The sequence below is a fragment of the Leucoraja erinacea genome, chromosome 4, assembly GCF_028641065.1.
Source record: "Leucoraja erinacea ecotype New England chromosome 4, Leri_hhj_1, whole genome shotgun sequence".
NCBI classification, from domain to species: Eukaryota; Metazoa; Chordata; class Chondrichthyes; order Rajiformes; family Rajidae; genus Leucoraja; species Leucoraja erinaceus.
In genome coordinates, this window is record NC_073380.1 from 57,995,466 (window position 1) to 58,020,391 (window position 24,926).

The following is a 24,926-nucleotide window of genomic DNA, read 5'->3' on the forward strand; positions in this document are numbered from 1 at the left end:
CTCTGAATTTCCTCAATTGCCTGAGGTGGTAAAGGCGCTGCCTTGCCTTACTCACGAGTGCTGAGGCGTGTGATGCCCATGTCATATCTCGGAGATGTGGACTCCCATATATTTAAAACAGTTTACCCTATCCACAGGATCCCCATTTATCCTCAATGGAGTGTACGTCCTCGGATGATGTGCCCTCCTAAAGTCCATGATCAGCTCCTTCGTTTTTTTGATGTTCAAGAGGAGGCTGTTATCCTGGCACCAGAGTGCTAGATCAGCCACCTCCTCCCGGTAGGCCTTCTCGTCGTTGTCTGAGATCAGGCCCACCACCACAGTGTCATCAGCAAACTTAATTATTGAATTGGAGCTGAACCTAGCCACACAGTCATGTGTGTACAGGGAGTACAATAGGGGGCTGAGGACGCAACCCTGGGGCGATCCTGTGCTCAGGATGAGGGACTTCAATGTATTCCCTCCCATCTTGACTACCTCGGGCCTGGCGGTGAGAAAGTCCAGGACCCAGGCACACAGGGAGGTGTTGAGCCCCAATTCCATTAGCTTCCCGGCCAGTCTGGTGGGGACTATCATGTTGAAGGCTGAACTGTAGTCTATGAACATCATCCTCACGTAGCCCCCCTTCTGGTTGTCCAGATGGGAGAGAGCGGTGTGCAAGACCTGGGAGACCGCATCGTCCGTGGATCTGTTCGGACGATATGCGAACTGTAACTGGTCCATGTTCCGAGGGAGGAAGGCGCAGATGTGATTCTTCACCAGCCTCTCAAAGCATTTCATGACTACCGAGGTAAGGGCCACCGGACGGTAGTCATTCAGACAGGCTGGGGAGGCATTTTTTGGTACCGGTAACAATGATGGATTTTTTGAAGCGATTCTGAGATTCCAGAGATTCTGCCTGACCCTCTGAGTTGCTCCAGAACTTTGTGTCGATCTTTGTTTCTGAAGAAGGGTCCCGACCCCAAACGCCACCCGTCCTTTTTCTCCAGTCTTCCTCTTCTTGTGTATGGGGTACACAGCCTAAAGTTGTAAGACAACTTGTTCTGTTTGATCTTCTGTTTGTGCATGCCAGGCTGATTGCATTCGTCGAAACAGGGTGGACCACGTGAAGGTTGCAATCTCCCACCCACCATCTCCATTGGTGCTGCCTGGCCTGCTAAGTTACTCCAACACTTTAGTATAAACCAGTATCTACAGTCCTTTGTTTCTTCATCTATTTTAACATGTACATTCTGTACATTCAACGCAATAGTACAAACGACTTGGGCAGCTTACAAATCAGCGATATGAATATTGATTTCTCTAACTTCAAGTAACCCTTGCTTTCTCTCTCTCTCTCTGACACACCTCCACCTAGCTAATACTCGGCATACCCATAGACAGCTCCATACCTCTGAGAATGATCCTGGGCATAATTGGGTTAACGTATGATGAGCGTTTGACGGCCCTGTGCCTGCATTCGCTGGAATTTAGAAAGATGAGGGTAAGCTTTGTTGAAACTTACTGGATAGTGAAATGCCTGGATAAAGTGGACGTGGAGATGATGTTTCCACCAGTGGGAGAGTCTAGGGCCAGAGGGCACAGCCTCAGAGTAAAAGGACGTAAATTTGGAATGGAGATGAGGAATTTCAGTAGTCAATAGGTGGTGAATCTGAGGAATTCATTCCCACAGATGGCTGTAGAGGCCATCATTGTTTACTTTATAGATACAGCATGTGTGGAAGGAATCCAGAGCACCTGAAGAAAGCCCATGCATTCCCAGGGAAAAATGCACAAACTCCGTATAGACAGCGCCTGTAGTCAGGATTGAACCGGGGTCTATGGTGTTATAAGTCAGCAACTCTACCGCTGCGCCACCGTACCGCCCTTGTTTGTTATTTTTTAAAGCAGAGATTGATATGTTCTTGATTAGTAAGGGTGTCAAAGGTTATGAGGAGAAAGCAGGAGAATGGGGTTGAGAGGGAAAGATAGGTCATCCACAATTGAATGGTGGAGTAGACTTGGTGGCCAAATGGCCTAATTCTGCTCCTATGATTTATGAACATATAAACTCCTCTGAAACACTGGGACTCAGACAGTACTGATGCGCCGAGTTTGGGTGACATGCACAATGGGCCTTCGGGCTGCAACCTCCTGACATAGGAGAGGTGCGGTGTTAGGCACAGAGATACGGCTAACATCTTGCATTTTGCTAATCGGATACATGAAGCGAGAGTTTTGCAAATCACACAGATTAAATGCAGCTGAGAGAAGCAAGGAGTGCGAATCTCCAGGGACCCAATAAAATCCCACCCTTTCAGGAAATCAGCTAGACTTGCAACTAACTGTATTAACTCTGAAGTGAGTATCGGCTGCCTGTGATTAGAAATGCCTTTAAAATGTGCGAGTTTCAATGCAACTGAAAATGGAGTTGTTAAAAACAGACGCACCACAAATTGCATTATGCATCACCCTTAACCCGGTGACATATGTCAAGATAATAAGCATGAATATCATTAAACAAAACTTAATGCTAAACCAGTGAGGTGATACATTCCTATCTTGGCGAAACAAAATGTAGACTCTGTGACTAGTAAAGTATTGCTATACCTAAGCACAATTTTGTACAAAGAGCATAGACATGGTCCATGAGACCACATTAAAGAGTAGGGCGGCACTGTGGCGCAGTGGTAGAGTTGCTGCCTTACAGCGCCAGAGACCCGGGATCGATCCTGACTACGGTTGCTGTCTATTTGGAGTTTGTGCCGGGCTGGTCTCCTCCCAATCTCCAAAGACGTACAGGTTTGTAGGTTAATTGGCTTTGATAAAATTGTGAATTGTCCCTATTCTCGAGGTTCGTGTAAGTGTACGGAGTGATTGCTGGTCGACGCGGACTCGGTGGGCTGAAGGGCCCATTTCCACGTTGCATCTCTAAAGTCTAAATAGACAATAGACAATAGGTGCAGAGGTTGGTCATTTGGCCCTTTGAGCCAGCACCGCCATTTAATGTGATCATGGCTGATCATCCACAATCAGTACCCCGTTCCTGCCTTGTCCCCATATCCCTTGACACAGCTATCTTTAAGAGCTCTACCTAACTCTCTCTTGTAAGCATCCAGAGAACCGGCCTCCACATCCCTCTGAGGCAGAGAATTCCACAGACTCACAACTCTGTGTGAAATATTATTTCCTCATCTCCGTTCTAAATGGCTTACCCCTTATTCTTAAACTGTGGCCCCTGGTTCTGGATCTAGTAGAGTCTAAAATGAAGTCGGCAAGACCAACTGAATCTCCCGTTTGCTAACCACTTTAAAGACCCTTTCCACTCCCACACTGAGCTTTCTGTCCTGGGCCTTATGGTTTACAAAACAAAGAATTTCACTGTGGAATGTCACATGTGGTAATAAAATATCAATCAATCAGAGACAAAATTGGGCAGACAATTGTGAGAGAGAATCACTCTCAGAGCTGAGTGGAAAGATAAAAGGAATAGAACGAGGCACTTTAGATTTTAGAGATACAGTGCAGAAACAGGCCCTTCAGCCCACCGAGTCTGTGCCAACCAGCGATCACCCCGTACACTAAATCTATCCTACACACTCGTGACAATTTACAATTCTACCAAAGCCAATTAACCCACAAACCTGCACAACTTTGGAGTGTACAAGGAAACCAGAGCACCCGGAGGAAACCGTCGCGGTCACAGGGGAAAGTACAAGCTCGATACAAACAGGGACCCGGGTCTCTGGTGCTGTGCCAGCAGCTCTGCCACTGGTCTGCTACACTGGTTGTTCCACCAGGAGCTGGCATAGACAAGATGGGTTGAAGTGCATCCTCCTGTGCTATGAAGAATGGACAAGCAGGCCTGGCCACTGCGCATCCTCCGAGGACCAGAGAACCAGAAAGAAGGATGGAGGGAGTGGGCGACGCTGGATTCAAGAACAAGGGCCGGTAAGAGCGTGCTCTCAAAATCAGCTGCGGGAGTCACCCACAACAGCTGAAGGTGGCTGGGCGAGGAGAGGAACGACAGTCCAGATAGGATAGAGGCGACAGCTGGAGGTCCTGCAGCAGCATGGGACTCGTCTGGATCATGACGCCACTCTAGACCAAGCGCACAGACTGGATGGAAAATGGTGCCATGATTTGACAGCCTCAGACTTTAGACTAGAGACAGAGCGTGGAAGCAGGTCCTTCGTTCCACCGAGTATACGCTGATCAGCGATCACCACCTACCCTAGCACTATCCCAAGGGCAATTTCCAATTTACAAAGGCCAATTAACCTGCAATCCTTTATGCCTTTGGAGTGTGGGAGGAAACCACAGGCAGTCACGGGGAGAACGTACAAACTCCGTACATACAACACCCGAGGTCAGGATCGAACCCGGGTACCTGGCGCTGGAAGGCAGCAACTCTTCCGCTACGCCATCATACCACCCTACTCATGAATGCGGGCTCAGTGGACTATGTCCATGCCATTTGTACAAAATTGGGTTGAGGTATGGCAATACTTTACTGAACTAAGTTTGAGTTTAGTTTATTGTCACGTGTACCGAGGTACAGTGAAAAACATTTGTTGGCTGTCCAGTCAACGAAAAGACAATACATGATTACAATCGAACCATCCACATTATACAGATACAGGACAATACAAGTAAATACATGTTCCACTGTGCCACCTGTTGTGTTATGGCTTGCTTCGGTGTTCCCCTGGCCCGTGTAGCTCAGTGCAATCTTGATATCAAATAAGCCTGAAATATAATTTAATATCACTGTGCAAGTAAAGATGCCTCTATGGTCCATGTGACTCATGGATCAGGGACCAAAGCTCGGCTGAAACCACAACCTGAGGAATTGTCATTTTAAATGAAAAAAATTGGAAGATTCTACCTGCAGACATTGGAAGTCAGATCAGGCGATCCGTGTAGATTTGTATTTAGACAGCATCTCCGAGGTTCAAGGCACTCCCACGCACTTTACAACACAGGAGACGATATTTGCCGCAGGCGAACAGAAAATGGTGGAAAAAATCCACGGCTCAGGCTGCATCTGTGGGAAGATGAACAGAGTAAATATTTCCAGATGTGGTCTCCTCGTCAGAACGAGGATGAGGCAAAAGGATCTGCAGTGAGGGTGGGGAGAGGGGATGTCACTTTTAGGATAAAACTGTGATGATCATGGGAATAAATTGCAAACATGCTTCTTGAGTCATAGCTCCAGAAAAGCAACAAGTCAAGAGGGTTTCATTGTCATATGTCCCAGGCAGAACAGTGATATCTTACTTGTAGCAACAGAATATGTAAACATACTGCTCTGTAAACAATATAACAAACAGAAGAAAAGTTCAGTGTGTGTATATATACACACATATATCTCTCTATATATATCTATATATATATATATATATTAAAACTGTGTGGCTGCTGGCTGGCTGGCTGTGTGTGTTTCTGACTTGTGGTTGCCATCCTTTCATTTGTTGCTACGCCAACGTCAGACCCAGAAACGCCGACTTTTTTTCCATTTCGGTAGAGATTTCACTTTTCATTCCAAGTATCCACTCCTCATTAAATTTTGTCATGATTATGTACACATTTTTAATAAAATCCTTCTCCCCCCCCCCCCACGGGTAGGGAATGGCAGCATTGGGGGAGCAGACCCAATGGGTCTGCACTTGGTCTAGTATATTTATATTACTAAAAGTCTGATCTTGACCACTTCCTGGTGTTCTGTATATTGATTTTAGAAAAAAACGCTGCCACTTACGACTGAGATATTTGGCCAGATTACTCAGTGTCCCCCTCCGCTGCACAGGATATGAGGATTTTTCCCATCGATGAAAAATAAAAGAGTTATTAGTGTTTAAAAAATATTGAGATTCTCTCTCCTGAAGGCCATGCCCCTTCCGGAGGGACTATAAAACCCAGAAGTGTTGAGTGCCTCAGTTAGTCTCTGCAAGATGGTGGAGCGAGAGGGTCACGTCTCTCAGTCTGAGCTGTGAATAACACTGAACACATGTCTACTAAACTGTGAGTGGTTTTACTGACTTGTCAGTGCCATTAATGTGGTTTGAAAATATAGTTTAGAAATGCTAAAGCTGTGTTGCCTTTGGTTTGGAAATGCTAAAGCTGTGTTACCTTTGGTTTGGAAATGCTAAAGCTGTGGTGACTAATTAAAGTTGCCTTGCCTAATTAAAGTTGCCTTGCCTAATTAAAGTTGCCTTGCCTAATTAAAGTTGCCTTTCCTAATTAAAGTTGCCTTTCCTAATTAAAGTTGCCTTGCCTTCTATATAATTAAAAGTCTAATCTTGACCACTTCCTGTTTGCGCTTTATATTGATTTTAGATAAAATACTACCACTGTGATTTTCTGAAAGAATAAATTGGTCCGCTCCGGCATGGAGACCTGACTGAAACATGAGCCCAGGATTAGATGAATAGTCATGTCAGCCCACAACACCCATACTAGCGCTCCAGAAAGCGCCCCCCCCGCCCAATGATCACGTAAAGCATACTCGTTCTATCCTCCATGCGAGGGACAATTTACAGTGGCCATTCAACCTATAAACCTGCAAGGCTTTGGAATGTGGGGGGAAACCAGAGCACCCGGAGGAAACCCACGTGGTCACAGGGAGAACGCACAGACAGTACCCATAGTCGGGATCGAACCCGGGTCTATGGCGCTGTAAGGCAGCAACTCTCAGAATGAGGACAACTACCGAGGAGACACTTGTGAGGGCCTCAAATTCACTTGACCATCTCCGACACCTCCCTCCCCTTTCTTGATCACATGGTCTCCATCACAGGAGATAGACTATCAGCACATCTATACAAACCAAAATGACTTCCACAACTATCTCAACTTCACTTCTTCCCACCCTGCTTCCTGCAAAAACCATATCCCCTACTCCTAATTCCTCCATCTATGCTGCTCAAGATGCAGTGTTCCATGCCAGGACATCCGAGCTGTCCTCATTCTTTAGGGAATGGGGGTTCCCCTATCCCATCATAGATGGGGTTCTCACAAGTGTCTCCTCGGTCCCCGCAGCTTTGCTCCCCCTCCCCCTAGTCACAACCGGGACAGAGTCCCCCTAGTCCTTAACTTTCACCCCATCAGCCGTCACATACAACACATAATCCTCCGACATTTTCGCCACCTCTAACGGGACCCTACCACTAGTCAAATCTTTCCATATCCACCCCTTTCCACCTTCTGCAAAGACCATTCCCTCTGCAATTCCCTGGTTAGCTCATCCCTTCCCACCCAAACCACCCCCTCCCCAGGAACCTTCCCCTGCAACTGCAGAAGATGCAACACCTGTCACTATACCTCATCCTTCAACTCTGTCCAGGGACCCCGACAGTCCTTTCAGGTTAGGCACAGGCTGACTTGCACCTCCTCCAACCTCATCTACTGTGTCCGTTGTTCAAGATGTGGACTCTTATACAAGGCAAAACCAAACATGGACTGGGCAGTCGTTTCGCTGAACACCTTCTCTCAGTCCGCCTGGACATACCTGATCTCCCAGTTGCCACACACTTTAATTCCCCTTCCCATTTCCACATTGACTTTCTGTCCTAGGCCTCTTCCATTGTCAGAGTGAGGCTAAATGCAAATTGAAGGAACAGCATCTCATATTTTGCTTGGGCCAGTTGTATGAATATTGATTTCTTCAATTTCAAGTAACCCTTGCATTCCCTCTCTCACCATCCCTTCCACACCCAAGTTGCACCAGCTTCCCATTCTCACCCAGCAAACAGCTAACAATGGCCTGTTTCCTTTATCATTGTTACTTTTTTACATCATTCATTTGTTCTATATCTCTCTGGCATCACAAGTAAATAAGGTGGTGTCGAAGGCTTTTGCCACATTGGGTTTCACCAGTTAGGGAATTGAATACAGAACTTGGAATGTTATGTTACTATAGTAAAAGTCATTAGTGAGGCCACATTGAAGTATGGTCACCCACTATAGAGCAAATGCCATTCAGCTGGCAAGAGTGCAGAATAGAATTATATGTATGTTACCACCACTAGAGGGGTTGTGGGGAGAGGTTAGGCAGGCTAGGACTTTATTCCTTGGACTGCAGCAGGATGAGGGGTGACCTTATGGTGATGTAGAAGCTCATAGGGATCAGAGTCTTCTACCCAGAGTAGAGGAATCAGATGACATGGGTTTAAGGTGAGAGGGGAAAGATTTAATAGGAACCTGAAGGGCAACTGTTTCACTCAGTGGGTGGTGAGTATATGGAACGAGCTGCCAGAGGAAGTAGGTTGGTACTATCAGCGCATTTAAAACCCATTTGGGCTGGTACATGGATATGAATCATTTGGAGGAAAATGGGCCAAATGTGGGCAGATGGGACTACCTTAGATGGAACATCTTGGTCGGCATGGACGGAATGAGCCGGATGGCTTGATTCTTGTTGTATGACTCCTAATCCTTGAGAAATAAATACCTTTGGCCCCATGGTTTCCAACTTTCTGGAGCAGCCTAACATGCAGGACCTCATTAAAGGCCTTGCTAAAGTCCATGTTTCTACTGCCTTGTCGACATCTTAGTAACTCCCTCAAAACCTCAGCTAATTACAATGTACAATGCATAATATTTATAATGTATTTTGTGTCTTTGATTGTGATCTTTACTAACAATAGCACTGACCCTATAGAACTCTTTAAACGAGATTTGGCAGTTTTAAGGTTTCGAGTATTCAGTGGCTGGGAATTAACTTCCCAAGAGTTGGTATGTTGGTAGGACTATTAAAATTGTTGACAGTTTAACCTCTGCAGTTTGCTATATGAATATTTAATTTAATTAATGTTTTTTACTGCATCTAAGATTTAAGAGCATTGGTAGTGTTACTGTGGGAAGCTATCTGATGTCTGACATTGATTATTAACCTGGTGGTGAACTAGTAATTAAATCCTTTCTCTTGTTCAACTTCCAGCAAAACAAATACAGCTTCTAATCGTGTTGAATCTAGACTGCCTAATCAGATAGTGTTTAATACATTAAATTCCCCTTTATACGATGAAAACTCAATTCACTGTGTATGTTTCCTTGTGGCCAATCTAACCTCATATACCTAATAGCTGCTGAAAACAGTATTGTGTTATCTTTCATTCTGACTCGCCACTCTTTCTCCCGCTCACTTTTTTTTCCTTTTTCTTTTGTTGCTCTCTCCAGTCTTACCCGGATGGTGGGGATCCTTGAGGGCGGCATAGTGACGCAGCAGTAGAGCTGTTGTCTTACAACACCAGAGACCCCAGTTTGATCCTGCAGTCTATGTAGAGTTTGTTACGTTCTCTCTGTGACTGTGTGGGTTTTCTCCAGGCACTCCAATTTCTTCCCACACTCCAAAGACATGCAGGTTTGTAGGATAATTGGCTTCTGTAACTTGCCCCTAGTGTGTTGGATGTGACAGTGGGATGGTGAATGGGTGTTTAGCAGTGAATGGGTGTTTAGTTTAGAGATACAGTGTGGCAACAGTCCCTTGCGGAATGCTTAATCTGTAATCTGACTGCACAATACACTTGTTATAATTAAAATAAAGACAGACAGATGGCCCATGTGGAGGGTTGACTGTCACCAATGTATCGAGTGTTGGGGTGAATAGATTTAATAAAGTTTAAGAAAAAGCTAGACAGACACATTAAAGGGATAGCAGCAGAAAGAAGCATTTTGTTTTTGGTTCAGAGATACAGCATAAAATCAGGCTTTGGCCAACCGAGTCCACACCGACCGATTGCCCATTCACACTCAATAGACAATAGACAATAGACAATAGACAATAGGTGCAGGAGTAGGCTATTCGGCCCTTCGAGCCAGCACCGCCAATCATTGTGATCATGGCTGATCATCCACAATCAGTACCCCTTCCTGCCTTCTCCCCATATCCCCTGACTCCGCTATCTTTAAGAGCCCTATCTAGCTCTCTCTTGAAAATATCCAGAGAACCGGCCTCCACCACCCTCTGATGAAGAGAATTCCACAGACTGACAATTCCCTGTGTAAAAAAGTGTTTCCTTATCTCCGTTCTAAATGACTTACCCCTTATTCTTGAATTGTAGCCCCTGGTTCTGGACTCCCCCAACATCAGGAACATGTTTCCTGCCTCTAGCGTGTCCAAACCCTCAATAATCTTATATGTTTCAATAAGATACCCTCTCATCCTTCTAAATTCCAGAGTATACAAGCCCAGCTGCTCCATTCTGTCAGCATACCCATTCTACATTATTCCTTTTGCATCCAACCGCTGAACAGTTTCCAGAGGTCAATTAACCTATAAACCTGCACGTTGTGGGGATGTGGCAGAAACGGGAGCACCCCGAGGAAACCCACGCGATCTCAAGGAGAACGTACAAACTCCACACCACAGCGCCTGAGGTCAGGATCAAAGCCAGGACTCTGGAGCTGTGAGGCAGCGGTTCCACCTGCTGCGCCACCGTGCTGCCCAGATGGAGTTAGTGGAGGCAGGAACATGCATGGAGCATTGACACCAGCATTCCTCAATTGGAACAAGAACTAGAGGACATAGGTTTAAAGTGAGAAAGGAAATATTCATTTGGAACCTGAGGGACTACTTTGTTGTTCAGAGGGTGGTGGAACATTCTTCTAGAGGAAGTAGATGAGGCAGGTACTATAATGACATTTAAAAGATACTCAGACAGACAAATGGATAGGAAAGGCTTGGAAGGATATGGGCCAAACGTGGGTAAATGTGATTAGCTTAGATGGGGGTTATCTTGCTGTTTCAATACTGTATGGCTCTATAACTCTATGATTAAGTTTTACAAGATTGCTATCTGGACTTAAGGGTCTGATCTATAGGGAGCGGTTGGGCAGGCAAGATCTTTATTCCTTGGAGTGCAGGAGGCTATTATCGGGGAGAAGATATAGGGGATGAAAACTAATGTCCAGGTTCAAAAACAGCTTCTTCCCTACATCCATCAGGCTATTAAACACTAAAATGTCCAAATAAGCTCTGAATTACATAGACTTGGGTTTGTCTTTTTGCACTATTACCATTTGTTTGTTTTTATGTGTATGTATGTATGTTTGTTTGTATGTGCATATATATCCATATAACTAAAAGTCTCTTCTTGACCACTTCCTGTCTGCGCTCTATATTGATTTTAGAAAAAATGCTATGATTTTGGCCATCTTACTAGCAGTTCTCCTCCACTGAGGCAGCCCCAAGGATTTTTCCGATCGATGAAAAATAAAAAAGTTATGAGTATTTTTAAAATCTTGAGATCAGCTGATTGGTCCTCTCGCCTGTCAATCAGCATGATGAAGGTAATTTCCCTTCCGGGGGGGGAGGGCAGGACTATAAAACCCCAGATGCTTTGACGTGAGTCAGTCACTCTGAAAGATTGCGAGGGGGAGGCCACAACTCTGATTCTGCTGTGAGTCTACCCTTTATGTGGTTTATGTGGTTTATGTGGTTATGTGCTTTGTGTGGTCAGGTGATTTATGAAGTTAACCCTTTATGTGCTTGCAATAAATGATTTGTTAGCCAGCAATGTGTTTGCAATGAATGATGATTTGTTAACCCTTAAATGCTTGCAATAAATTATTTGTTAGCCAACAATGTGCTTGCAATGAATGATGATTTGTTAACCCTTAATGTGCTTGCAATAAATGATTTGTTAGCCCTTAATGAAATGAAATGAGTTGTTTGGCCTGCCCTGTGCTTGAAATATAAATATAAATGGAAATGAAATGAAATTAGTTATTTGGCCTAACCTATGCTTTTGGTTTTGCATTGCTTTGCTTTGCTTGAGCTCACCTGAAATGAAAGCAAATGGATTGTATTTTTGGCTGGCCCCGCCTGCCCTGTGCTTTTGCTTTTGCTTTGCTTTTGCTTTGCTTTTGCTTTGCTTGGCCTCACCCGAAATGAAAGCAAATGGATTGTATTGTTGACTGACCCTGCCTGCCCTGAGCTTGACTTGATTTGACTTGAAATGGATTGACTTGAAATGAAATAGATTGAAATGGATTGTTGGCCCTGCACTCACTGTGCTGGACCCACAACACCCACGCTAGCACATGCTACCCCCCCCCCACTGGCCACCTATATTGGAATTGGTGAAGAAGTGGAATATTGCGTTGGGGGACCAGCCCTCCCGTGTGAACCTGGAACCCAATGGGTCCCACTTAGTCTAGTATATTCTAGACTAAGTGGGACCCGTTGTGTCTGAGCATCACATGGGAGGGCTGGTCCTCCAATGCAATGATCATTGGTAGACACGGACTCGGTGGGTCGAAGGGCCTGTTTCCACACTATCCCTAAACTAAATACTCACATTAAGCTGAATATAGATGACAACTTTATGAAACAAAATGCTTCTGATTCTTTACAGAAGAGTTACCAAGCAAAATGCCATGAACTGGAACCATATGGATAGAAAAGGTTGAGAGAGAGAGAGATATGGGCCAAATGCCGACACATAGACCTTGCTCAGATGGGGCATCTAGGTTGGTATGGACGAATTGGGCCAAAGGACCTGTTTCAGTGCAGTTTGACTGCATGACTATGGTCACTTCACAGAACTGATGTTTCGGTGGAAGAGATCAATGTTCTGGATGGTCTTCAAGAAAAACACGGGAAGCCAGAGATGAAACGATTCAGTATTTTTTAGTGGATGAACAAATGCAATAATTAAGGTCCACACATTGGTCAATGTGAGCTGAAGAATCGCCCGGGCAAGCGTTGAAGATACTGAGGAGAGGGGAATGATAGAGAGAAGGTTGTTGATGCAATCTGAATGTGACCACTGTTCTAAGAAGTCAATCTCCTCCACACTTTAGTTTAGAGTGGGCTACCAGCAAGGACTAGTCTCACCCTCTTCTTCCCTCTCCCCACAGGTAAGAGGTACAAAAGTTTGAAAACACACACCTCCAGATTCAAGAACTGTTTTTTTCTCAGCTGTTATCAGGCAACTGAACCATTCTATTGCCAACTTGAGAGCAGATTTAAGCTACCATCTACCTCATTGGAGACCCTCAGACTATCTTTAATCATTCTTTACTGGACAATCTTGCACTAAACATTATTTATCATGTATCTGAACAGTGTGGATGGCTCAATTGTAATTATGTATAGTCTTTCCATTGACTGGAAAGCACACAACAAAAAACTTTTCACATTGGTGCATTTGACAATAAACTAAACTAAACTAAACTAAAGAAGGATGAGGGGGAACATTGAGACTTACTGAGTAGTAAATGTCCTGGATAGAGTGACTGTAGAGAGGATTTTTCCACCAGTGGGAGAGTCTAGACCAAAGGGCACAGCCTCAGAATAAAAGGGCGTACCATGGGGATGAATATCTTTGGTCAGAGGGTGGTTAATCTGTGGAATTCATTGCTCACAGATGGTGGTGGAAGCATTGGGTATTTATAAAGCTGAGATTAGTGATTAGTATGTATGTCAGAAGTTATGGGGAGAAGACAGGAGAATGGGGTTGAGAGGAAAAAGATAGATCAGCCATGGCAAAGTGGACTCAGTGTGCCGAATGGCCCAATTCTGTTCCTATAACATATGAACACTCTGTGAGTGCTCAAATCCCTCATATTGTATTCATAGTTCCTCAGAACAGAACAGTCTGTTCTCGACTGGTGGTCTGGTTAAGCCGGGGTTAATCAAATAGGGATCAGGACTGAAAGCATTTGTCACTGTTGTATCAGCAGATGTGAACTAAACCAGCTCCACAGGGACGGAGTTCTTTGGATAGGTACACACAGGTACCTCTGAATATACCTTTCTGATTTGTCTTGCAATACCAATTGAGAGTGCCTTCACTGATTAGTTTAGTTCTTTAGTTTGGAGATCAAGCAGGGAAACAGGCCCTTCGGCCCACCGCCTCTGCACCGACCAGCGATCCCCGCACGCTAACACTATCCTACACATTGGGGACAATTTACAATTTTACTAAAGCCAATTAGCCTACAAAACTGTATGTCTTTGGAGTGTGGGAAGAAACTGGAGATCCTGGAGAAAACCCATGCAGATCATGGGGAAAACGCACAATCTCCGTACAGACAATACCCATAGTCGGGACCGAAGCCGGGTCTCTGATGCTGCAAGGCAACAACTCTACCGCGGCACCACTGTGCCATTGCCTAGTTCAGTATTTCACCCGGAAGATGACATCACCAGCAGTGCAAAACTCTTTCAGTACTGGACTGGAGTGGCAGGAGAGAATTTATTTCAGTTCAAAGTTCTTACTTTTGAAACTTAACATTTGAACATAATGCGAAGAGCATTTGAACGATGAAAGAACAAAGAAAACTGATCACTTTAAAAGCAAACATATCACATGCCCAGACTAATCTATAACCGGAGTCTTAGAAGTTAAACAAAACTCGGCATGTTACTGAAGACAAAGGGACACTGTGGTGCAGCAGTGGAGTTGCTGCCTTACAGCACTAGAGGCCCGGGATCGATCCTGACTATGGGTGCTGTCTGTACAGAATTTTGTGCGTTCTCCCCGTGACCGCGCGGGTTTAGCCTGGTTTCCTACCACACTCCAAAGAAGTACAGGTTTGTAGGTTAATTAGCTTCAGTAAAAAATAAGTAAGTTATCCCTAGTGTGTGTAGGATAGTGCTAGTGTGTGGGGATTGTTGAGCAGCGCAGACTCATTGGGCTGAAGGGCCTGTTTTTGCGCTGTATATCTAAACTAATCTAAACTAAAGATTCTCTGGTCTTTCATTCACATGTGCACGGCATAGTTTCCTGAGCATATGATGAGTGGGAGCAGGAGGTGGGCTTTTGGCCTCTTGTGACCGCATCACTAACCACCACTACATTATCAAGGGGCAATTAGAGACGGGCAATAAATACTGGCCTTGCCAGTTGAGCGTTTTACAGCACTGGGCCTGAACTCACTGAAGTTTAGAAGGATGAAGGGGTACCTCATTGAAACTTACTGAATAGCGATAGAAAGCCTGGTTAAAGAGGATGCAGAGAGGATGTTTCCACCAGTGGGAGAGTCCAGAAGCAGAGGCCATAGCAGACTAAAAGGACGTGCTTTTAGAAAGGAGATGAGGAATTTCACAGACGGTGGTGGGGATATGGAACGAGCTGCCAGAGAAGGCAATTGAGGCGGATGTTATGACACCATTTAAAAGATATTTGGTACATGGACAGGATGGGTTTAGAGGGATATGGGCCAAACGAGGGCAGGTGAGACTAATACAGATGGGGCATCTAGGTCGGTGTGGGCAAGTTGGGCTGAAGGGTCTGTGTCTGTACTGCATGACTCTAGGCCTCTAGGCAGGAATTCATTTGGCATAAGGGTCAGCACGGACATTGAGGAGTGAAGGGCCTGTTCCTGAGTTGTACTGTCCTATGTTTGATGCTCCAATAAGATGCTCACCATTCAGTAGAGCAGCACCATTTAGTATTTGCCTGTAGCTTTCTCTTTCCGATATAAATATCTTAACGTGTTCATGAGTGGGAACCTTGGCAGAGTTCGATTTGCCACTTGGAATCTGGGTTTATTTACTGAAACGGGGATCGCTAATAAAACTGTCCATTCCTTCAACCTCCTGAGATATGATTTAAAATTGGTGAAAATGATTCTGCCGGCTTATAAACTCTAGCATGGGCCAATTATTCTGAATTGCCTGGATCAGTAGCTAAATGGTAGACATAATTCAATGCAATCCTGTGTAAATTCCGCATCGCAAATTATTTAGAGATCACAGCGTGCTCTGTGATCATCCGCTGCCGATGAGTAAAAAACATGTGGGGGAGCTAAACCTTTGATGAATTCTCTTTGCAGTGAGATTACAATTTTTGACTGCTGTTCCAACAGCAAACCACCTTCTGATGATAAAGAGCATTGGCACACTTTGAATATGATATACATTTTGCATGACTCCCTCAAAATGAAAGAACATTAAAAGACTGCGTTATAATAGGCACCCTGCTCAATATATTTGTGTATGCTTTGAAAGATAGCATGCCAGAGAGAATCTACTAATCTTAAAATAAATTGGATTTCTGCACAATTGTGAAGAGTTTATCTTGTGTGGTTGTTCGTTATGTACCGAGTGAAATACAAATCTGAAGTTCAGACAGCTAAAACATGTAAAATGATGAAGGGGAATAAGATGTGTAGTGCTGGAGTAACTTAGCGGTTCAGGCAGCATCTCTGGAGAGCATGGGTGGAAACCCCGTGGGGGACGGAGGACGGAGGGCGTTCCCCCCCAATGTTTTGAGAGAGGGGGGACAACCCCCCCCCCCCCCCCCCATGTTTTCTTGTATGTCGAAATGTGACTTGGGTCTAATCTCTGACCCCTTTACCCCCCCAGACAGGATTGAATGCTGGATTAGACTTGATGGGCTGAATAGCCTAATGGGCCTGTCCCATTTTATGAGTTCATTCAAGAGTTCTCCCGAGTTTGCCCTGATTCGAACTCGGAGATTTACGGTAATGGCCGCTAATAGGCACTCGGGGCTCTCATAGACATTTTTCAAAATCTTCACGAGTCTTCCCGAGTTTACCGCGTTTCCCAAGTACCTGACGTTAGCATTACAAGCCGCTAAGAGACGTCCCGAGTTCCGACGTACCCGCTACATACATTCTATGTGCTTCCACAAGTTTGATTTTTTTTTAAACTCGGGAGAGCTCTTGAATGAGCTCGTACAGTGGGACAGCCCCACAATTCTACTCCTAGAATTTATGAACAATGAACTGAGGAACTACCAACATCCCAAAACACACACCTCCAGGTTCAGGGACAGTTTCTTCCCAGTTGTTACCAGGGAACTGAACCGTCCTCTCACCAACTAGAGAGTGGTCCTGACCTACCATCTACCTCATTGGAGACCCTTGGACTATCTTTAATCAGACTTTACAGGACTTATTCTTGCGCTAAACATTATTCCCTTTATCCTGCATCTGTGTACTGTGGACGGCTCGATTGTAATTACGTATCGTCTTTCGGCTGACTGGATAGCACGTAACAAAAAAGCTTTTCACTGTACATTGGTGCAGGTGACCATAAACTAAATTAAACTGAACTAAATTAATCTAAATTAAACTATCTTTGCAATAAATGTTCTCCTCTTTATCCTTTACCTATACACTAGGAACGGCTTGATTGTATTCATGTATAGTCTTTTTCTTTCACTGGATAACAGGCAAGCAAAAGCTTTTCATTGTACCTCAGTACACGTGACAATAATAAACTAAACTAATTATACAGAGGACTGACACCAAATTACAGTCTGAAGAAGGGTCCCGACCCAAAACCTCACCCAATGATATTTGTTTTGCTTACAAAATCATATAGTAGGCTTCACCTAGGCAGTACGTAAGAGTTGCCACGTTTCTGAAGCCGGCAAAGCTACAAAACGTTCATTGAACAGTTTTACCTTCAGCTGGCAGCGGCGAACCAGGCCTCCTGCCGCATGTGACACCATGCAACCCCCCCCCCCCCCCCCCCCCTCCCCCGACCCACGCTGGGTCCTCCTCCGTTCTCACCGGCCATCCATTCATTCATTCATCCATCCATTCTTCCCATCCATTCCCTCCAGAGATGCTGCCTGACCCGCTGAGTCACTCCAACACTCTGTGTCTATCCCTGTCGCAGAGTCCTGCCGCTGTCTACAAAGTCTACACCCTACACTAGACATTGGCAAGGCCGCATTTAGTGCATTGTGTTCAGTTCTGGGCACCATGTTATAAAAAATATGGTGTCAAGCTGGAAAGGGTGCAGAGAAGATTTACAATGATGTCGCCAAGACTGGAGGGCTTGAGCTGTAGGGAGAGGTTGAGCAGGTTAGGACTCTGTTCCTTGCGTGCAGGAGGATGAGGGTTGATCTTATCAAGGTATACAAAATCATGAAAGGAATAGATCGGGTAGACGTACAGACTCTTGCCCAGAGTAGGGGAATCCAGAACCCGAGGACATAGGTTTAAGTTGAGGGGGAAAAATTTAATTGGAACCTGAGGGGTAACTTTCACACAAAGTTGTGGTGGGTGTATGGAACGAGCTGCCGGAGGAGGCAGGTACTATTGCAACTTTTAAGAAACATTTAGACAGGTACATGGATAGGACAGGCTTAGAGAGAGATGGGCAAAATGCAAGCAGGTGGGACTAATGTAGATGGGACATGTTGGCCGGTGTGGACAAGTTGGGTCGAAGGGCCTGTTTCCACGCTGTAAGACTCTACGACTCTGACAAACCAGCACCCAGCTAAGAAACACTCCCCTGGCACTGTTTAGATCCTGCTCATCGATTATCCCCACTGGTTGAGTCGGGATGTTTGGTGGCTGTCATGTTCTGCTGCAAATAATTGTGAGAGTTATGGAACTCTGTGCCGGTAATCAATGAGCGAGCAGCCAGCTGTAAATCTCCAACAAGTGCTGAAGCAATCAAAGTAAATTGATTCTCGTCACTCACATGCCTTCACACATTCCCTCCCGCCAACCAGCTGTCCTGAACCGAAAGCCCATCGCACAAACAAGTTTTTTTTTGCACGCCTTCACTCAGTCCGCCTTCGCCTGCTCAATCTCCCGGTTGCCAAACACTTTAACTCCCCTTCCCATTCCCACACTGACCGTTCTGCCCTGGGTCTCCTCCACTGTCAGAGTGAGGCCACATGCAAATTGGAGAAACAGTACCCCATATTTCATTTGGGCAGCTTACAACCCAGCAAAATAAATCTTGATTTTTCTAACTTCAATTAATACTTGCATTCCTTCCATTCCCCTTCTCCGTCACTTCCCCACCCTAGTCATCGTACTAGTTTCATTGTCATCTTTCTGAGTTTCACTATTTGTATCATTTGTTATCACCTTCTCCACAACCAACAACAGACCATTCATAGCAAAAGGATTTGAGTATAGGAGCAGGGAGGTTCTACTGCAATTGTACAGGGTCTTGGTGAGACCACACCTGGAGTATTGCATACAGTTTTGGTCTCCTAATCTGAGGAAAGACATTCTTGCCATAGAGGGAGTACAGAGAAGGTTCACCAGACTGATTCCTGGGATGTCAGGACTTTCATATGAAGAAAGACTGGATAGACTCGGTTTGTACTCGCTAAAATTTAGAAGATTGAGGGGAGATCTTATAGAAACGTACAAAATTCTGTCAGGACTTTCATATGAAGAAAGACTGGATAGACTCGGTTTGTAAACTCGCTAAAATTTAGAAGATTGAGGGGAGATCTTATAGAAACGTACAAAATTCTTAAGGGGTTGGACAGGCTAGATTCAGGAAGATTGTTCCCGATGTTGGGGAAGTCCAGAACAAGGGGTCATAGTTTAAGGATAAGGGGGAAATCTTTTAGGACCGAGATGAGGAAAACTTTATTCACACAGAGAGTGGTGAATCTCTGGAATTCTCTGCCGCAGAAGGTAGTTGAGGCCAGTTCATTGGCTATATTTAAGAGGGAGTTAGATGTGGCCCTTGTGGCTAAAGGGATAGGGGGTATGGAGAGAAGGCAGGAACAGGATACTGAGTTGGATGATCAGCCATGATCATATTGAATGGCGGTGCAGGCTCGAAGGGCCGAATGGCCTACTCCTGCACCTATTTTCTATGTTTCTATTATGGGCTCCACCTTTTTTTGATCATCGTTACTGGATCATCGTTTTGCATAGCTTTCACTCATTTTTTGCTATGTACTTTTTCATATCTCTCGTTTCCCTTTCCCCTGACTCCCAGTCTGAAGAAGGGTCAAACTCAAACTATTCCTTTTCTACAGAGATGCTGCCTGACCCATTGAGTTACTCCAGCATTTTGTGTCTATCTTTGGTATAAACCAGCGTCTGCAGTTCCTTCATACACATTTTATCAGCCTCCATCCCCCATTGATTCCACCTGCACAACTTTGCCTCCGGAAAGCTACCAAAATTATCAAGGACCACTCACAGCCAGCCAATCCCACCTCTCCCCTCTCCTGCCACATTTAGACCAAAGTTATCTCCATCTGCACTTCTTGTTGTCTCGGGGAAGCAGCCAACATAATCAAACTCCACTCACAAGCTGAATTGGAGTGCACAAAGTGGCGCAGATGTAGAGCTGCTGCCTCACAGCGCCAGAGATCTGGGTTCAATCCTGACTGTGGATGCTGTCTATACGGAGTTTGCACGTTCTCCCTGTAACCACATGGGTTTTCTCCGGGTGCTCCGGTTTCCTCTCACACTCCAAAGATGTGCAGATGTGTAAGTTAATTGGCTTGTAAAATTTGTAAAATTTATATAAGGATTTAATCTCAATCTTCCAACCAACTGCGCCCCAACACTTTTTTTTTAATCTGCACCTGTGATGCAATAACCTGAATCCTGTTTATATTCCCTTTTGCTCAACATGAAATACCCTTGAGTAAAACATTAAGTGCCGGCGTCACTGGTCAGTCTGACGAAGGGTCCCAACTCAAAACGTCGTCTTTCCATTCCCTTCAAAAATGCTGCCTGACCTGTTGAGATCTTCCAGCATATTATGTTTTGCTTAGGATTCTAGCACTTGCAGTTCCTTGTACTCTGATGTACTCATAATAAACAAATGAAAAACAGATTTTTTTTTCAAGGCATCTCAGTACACATGACAATAATAAACTTATTAAAGTACCGATAAATCAAGTACTTTCTCCACTACCATAGAAACATCTCGAGACAGAGTACAATCCAATCAAATCAAATGTCAGTGTCAATTATCAGGTAATGTCTGTCTAGGTGGAAAAATAATAAAAACGAATGATAAAGTAGCATGAATGGTTCGGAAACTAAGCTTATGAAAAAAAACAGTATTAGCATTGAATGATTATCTAATTTCGAGAAACCCGTTTAAAATATTACCATAAACCTTTATGAAGAAGTGTCTCGGCCCAAAACACCACCATTCCAAGTTCTTCAGGAATGCTGCCTGACCCACTGAGTTACAGCAGCATTTTGTGCCTTTCCTTGGTAAATCAACATCTGCAGTTCATACTGGGTGGTACGGCGGCACAGGTGGAGATAGACTTGATGCCTTGCAGCGCCAGAGACCCGGGGTTGGTCCTGACTAGGGGTGCTGTCTGAATGAAGTTTGTACGTTCTCCTTGTGACCGTGTGGGTTTTACCCGGGTGCTCCGGTTTCCTCCCACATTTCAAAAGATGTACAGGTTTGTAGGTTAATTGGCTTTGGTAAAATATTGAAAATTGTCCTAATGTGTCGGATAGTGCTGGTGTACGGGGGTTACTGGTTGGCCCGGACTTGGTGGGCTGAAGGGCATTTTTTCATGCTGTATTTCGAGACCAAACTAAACTAAACTAAACTCTGCTGTTCCCCATGTCTACAGGAAAGGCCCATCGGCCCACATTGTCTGTCCTGCATGTGATACCATATCATGTGCCCGCATTTGAGTTACTCCAGTACTCCGTGTCTCTAAACAAGCATCTGCTGCTCTTTGTTTCTACAATCAATCTGCTCCTGTCGAAGGAACATTACCTCCGCACATTGTTCCCTCTGCTCTGTCTGCCATTTCAAATTGCTTTCATTATTCTCCATTGATGTCTTATGCTGCTGTGTGTTTTGAGGGCACCGGGTGGGTTTTGATCCTGACAATGGGTGCTGTCTGTACGTTGCTTGTACGTTCTTCCTGTGACCGCGTGGGTTTTCTCATCGTGCTTTGGTTTCCTCCCACACTCCATAGATGTATAGGAATGTAGGCTGATTGGCGTTAGCAAAATTGTAAATTGTCCCAAGTATGTAGGATAGTTTTAGTGTATGAAGTGATTGCTGGTAAGTGCAGACTTGGTGGGACGAAGGACCTGTTTCCATGCTCTATCTCTAATGGCTAAAGTCTAAAGGTGTGATTTTATAGAGGTGTGTAAGATCACAAGAGGAATAGATATTGTAAGTGCACAATACAGAAGCAGAAGACAAAGGGGTTGGGGAGATTTCATTGTAACCTGAGGGATAACTGTTTCACATAAAGGATGGTGGGTGTATGGAGGAAGTAGTTGAGGCAGGTGCTATCACAACATTTAAGAAACATTTAGACAGGTACATGGATAGGACAGATTAAGAGGGATATGGGCCAAACGCAGGCTGGTGGGACTAGTGTAGATGGGACATGTTGACCGGTGTGAGCAAGTTGGGCCAAAGGGCCCGTTTCCACGCCATAAGACCCTATGACTATGATTCCATGAGGAGCCTCAGGGGCAACTTTTTCACACAGAGGATGGTGGGTGTATGGAATAAATTACCAGAGGAGGTAGTTGAGGCAGATACTATAAAAAAATACCTGGCAGGTGCATGGATTGGACAGGTTTAGAGGGATGTGGGACGTAGGTGGGATTATTGTAGATGGGACATGTTGGGCGGTGTGAGCAAGTTTGGCCTAAGGGGCTCTTACCACACTGTATGATTCTATGACTCTAATTAATGGCTTCAAGGAACAATATTCTGTTTATAGATCAAACTCTGTTTATTTCCTCAGCAGCAACACAAAGGAAGCTGCCCCCTCCGGACATGTAATGGGACATGCAGCATGGATGTTTGAGTTAACTGCATCGTATTCCAACACCAGATATGGTCTGTGTGGCATCTACACACACACACACGTCATGAGAGCTACTGCTCCGTGGACCTTCCCTTTGGCAAGATGGAAGGAGCCAGAGGCAAAAGGAATATCAGAGTGTCTCTGCTTTTCATGCTGCTGGCTATACTCCACTTACACTGCCATCTCACAACCATTGGGAAATGTACCATTGGGCTGATTTTTTTTTAACTTAATGTCATGTATACCTAGATATAGTGAAATTGTTTGTTTTACATATGTTAAACATAGAACAATATAGCACAGGTGTGGGCCCTTTGACCCATAATGTTTGTTCCAAATTCAGTGAAATCATATATATGGGTGTGGGTGGGTGTGGGTGTTTATGTGTGTGTGTGTATGTGTGGGTGTATTTATGTGTGTGTGTGTGTGTATTTATGTGTGTGTATTTATGTGTGTGTATACATGTACATTAATGTACAAAGACCTCGGTATCGAAGGTACTGCACTCAGCTGGCTCCATTCCTATCTTTCCAACAGATCCCACTTCATCTCTCTCTCCATAATCACACAGCCACAGTCACTCAAGGCGTTCCCCAAGGCTCTGCACTCGGCCCCCTCCTCTTCATCATCTACATCCTCCCCCTTGGTCAGATACTCCGCCACTTCAACCTGGACTTCCACTGCTACGCTGATGACACCCAGATCTACCTCAGCACCAAATCCCCCCCCCCCCCCCCCCCCCCCCCCCCCCCCCCCCCCCATATCAACTCCTGTTTGTCAGCTATAAAAACCTGGATGCAACATAACCTCCTCAAAGTCAACAGCGATAAAACAGAATTCCTCCTCATAGGCTCCAAATCCACACTCAGCAAAATCAATAATCCCACTCTCGCCATCGACGGCACCACTGTCTCCCCATCTCACCAGTCCCGCAACCTTGGCGTGATCTTTGATTCCACCCTCTCCCTTGAGCCTCACACCCGCCATGTCATTAAAACCTCCTTCTTTCACCTCCACAAAATCGCCAAAATCAGACCCTGTCCCCATATCCATGGAAGGATGTGCTGAACCTGGAGAGGGCCCAGAGGAGGTTTGCAAGAATGATTCCAGGAATGAATGGGTTAGCATATGATGAGCGTTTGACGGCACTGGGCCTGTACTCGCTGGAGTTTACAAGGTTGAGGGGGAACCTCGTTGAAATTTACAGAATAATGAAAGGCAGAGGTAGAGTGGATGTGGAAAGAATGTTTCCACTGGTGGGAGATTCTAGAACCAGAGTATAGAAGTTGGGATGTAATGTTAAAATTGTACAAGGCATTGGTGAGGCCAATTCTGGAGTATGGTGTACAATTTTGGTCGCCTAATTATAGGAAGGATGTCAACAAAATAGAGAGAGTACAGAGGAGATTTACTAGAATGTTGCCTGGGTTTCAGCAACTAAGTTACAGAGAAAGGTTGAACAAGTTAGGGCTTTATTCTTTGGAGCGCAGAAGGTTAAGGGGGGACTTGATAGAGGTTTTTAAAATGATGAGAGGGATAGACAGGGTTGACGTGGAAAAGCTTTTCCCACTGAGAGTAGGGAAGATTCAAACAAGGGGACATAACATGAGAATTAAGGGACTGAAGTTTAGGGGTAACATGAGGGGGAACTTCTTTACTCAAAGAGTGGTAGCTGTGTGGAATGAGCTTCCAGTGAAGGTGGTGGAGGCAGGTTCGTTTTTATCATTTAAAAATAAATTGGATAGTTATATGGATGGGAAGGGAATGGAGGGTTATGGTCTGAGCGCAGGTACATGGGACTAGGGGAGATTATGTGTTCGGCACGGACTAGTAGGGTCCAGATGGCCTGTTTCCGTGCTGTAATTGTTATATGGTTATATGGTTAACCAGAGGTCAGAGCCTCAGAATTAAAAGGCGCTCTTTTAGAAATGAGGTGAAGAGGAACTTCGTTAGTCAGTGGGTCGTTAATCTGTGGAACTCATTGCCACAGAGGACTGTGGAGGTGGTCAGTGGATATTTTTAAGGCAGAGATAGACAAATTCTTGATTAGAACGAGTGTCGAGGGTTATGGGGAGAAGGCAAGAAAATGGGATTATGAGGCAGAGATCAGCCATGATTGAATGGTGAAATGGACTTGATGGGCCAAATGGACTCGATGGGCCGAATGGCCTAATTCTACTCCTATAACATGTGAACCTGTGAACTTGTGCGTGTGTTTATTTGTGTAGGAAGGAACTGTAGGTGCAGGTTTACCACATTTTTGGCACCATAGGCAGACAAACAAGCACTTTGCTCGATAAAGAGCTGACTATCTCCCCCATCTATACATCCTCTAATTTCACAAATCTTTATCAAGCTCTCAGCCTCTGACATGCAAGAGAATCAATCGTTGGGGCAGCACAGTGGAGCAGTGGTAGAGTTGCTGCCTTACAACGCCAGAGA

General features: G+C 44.9%; 1 protein-coding gene across 1 annotated transcript in view; it reads right to left on the reverse strand.

Moving 5' to 3' along the window:
- The window catches only part of cdh7a (cadherin 7a), a 294,111-nt gene that overhangs the window by 194,399 nt on the left and 74,786 nt on the right, over positions 1 to 24,926 (reverse strand). The window contains 1 exon segment of the mRNA XM_055634342.1: positions 4,868 to 5,026. Within this exon segment, the coding sequence (XP_055490317.1) occupies positions 4,868 to 4,877 (10 nt within the window). The 5' untranslated portion in view covers positions 4,878 to 5,026.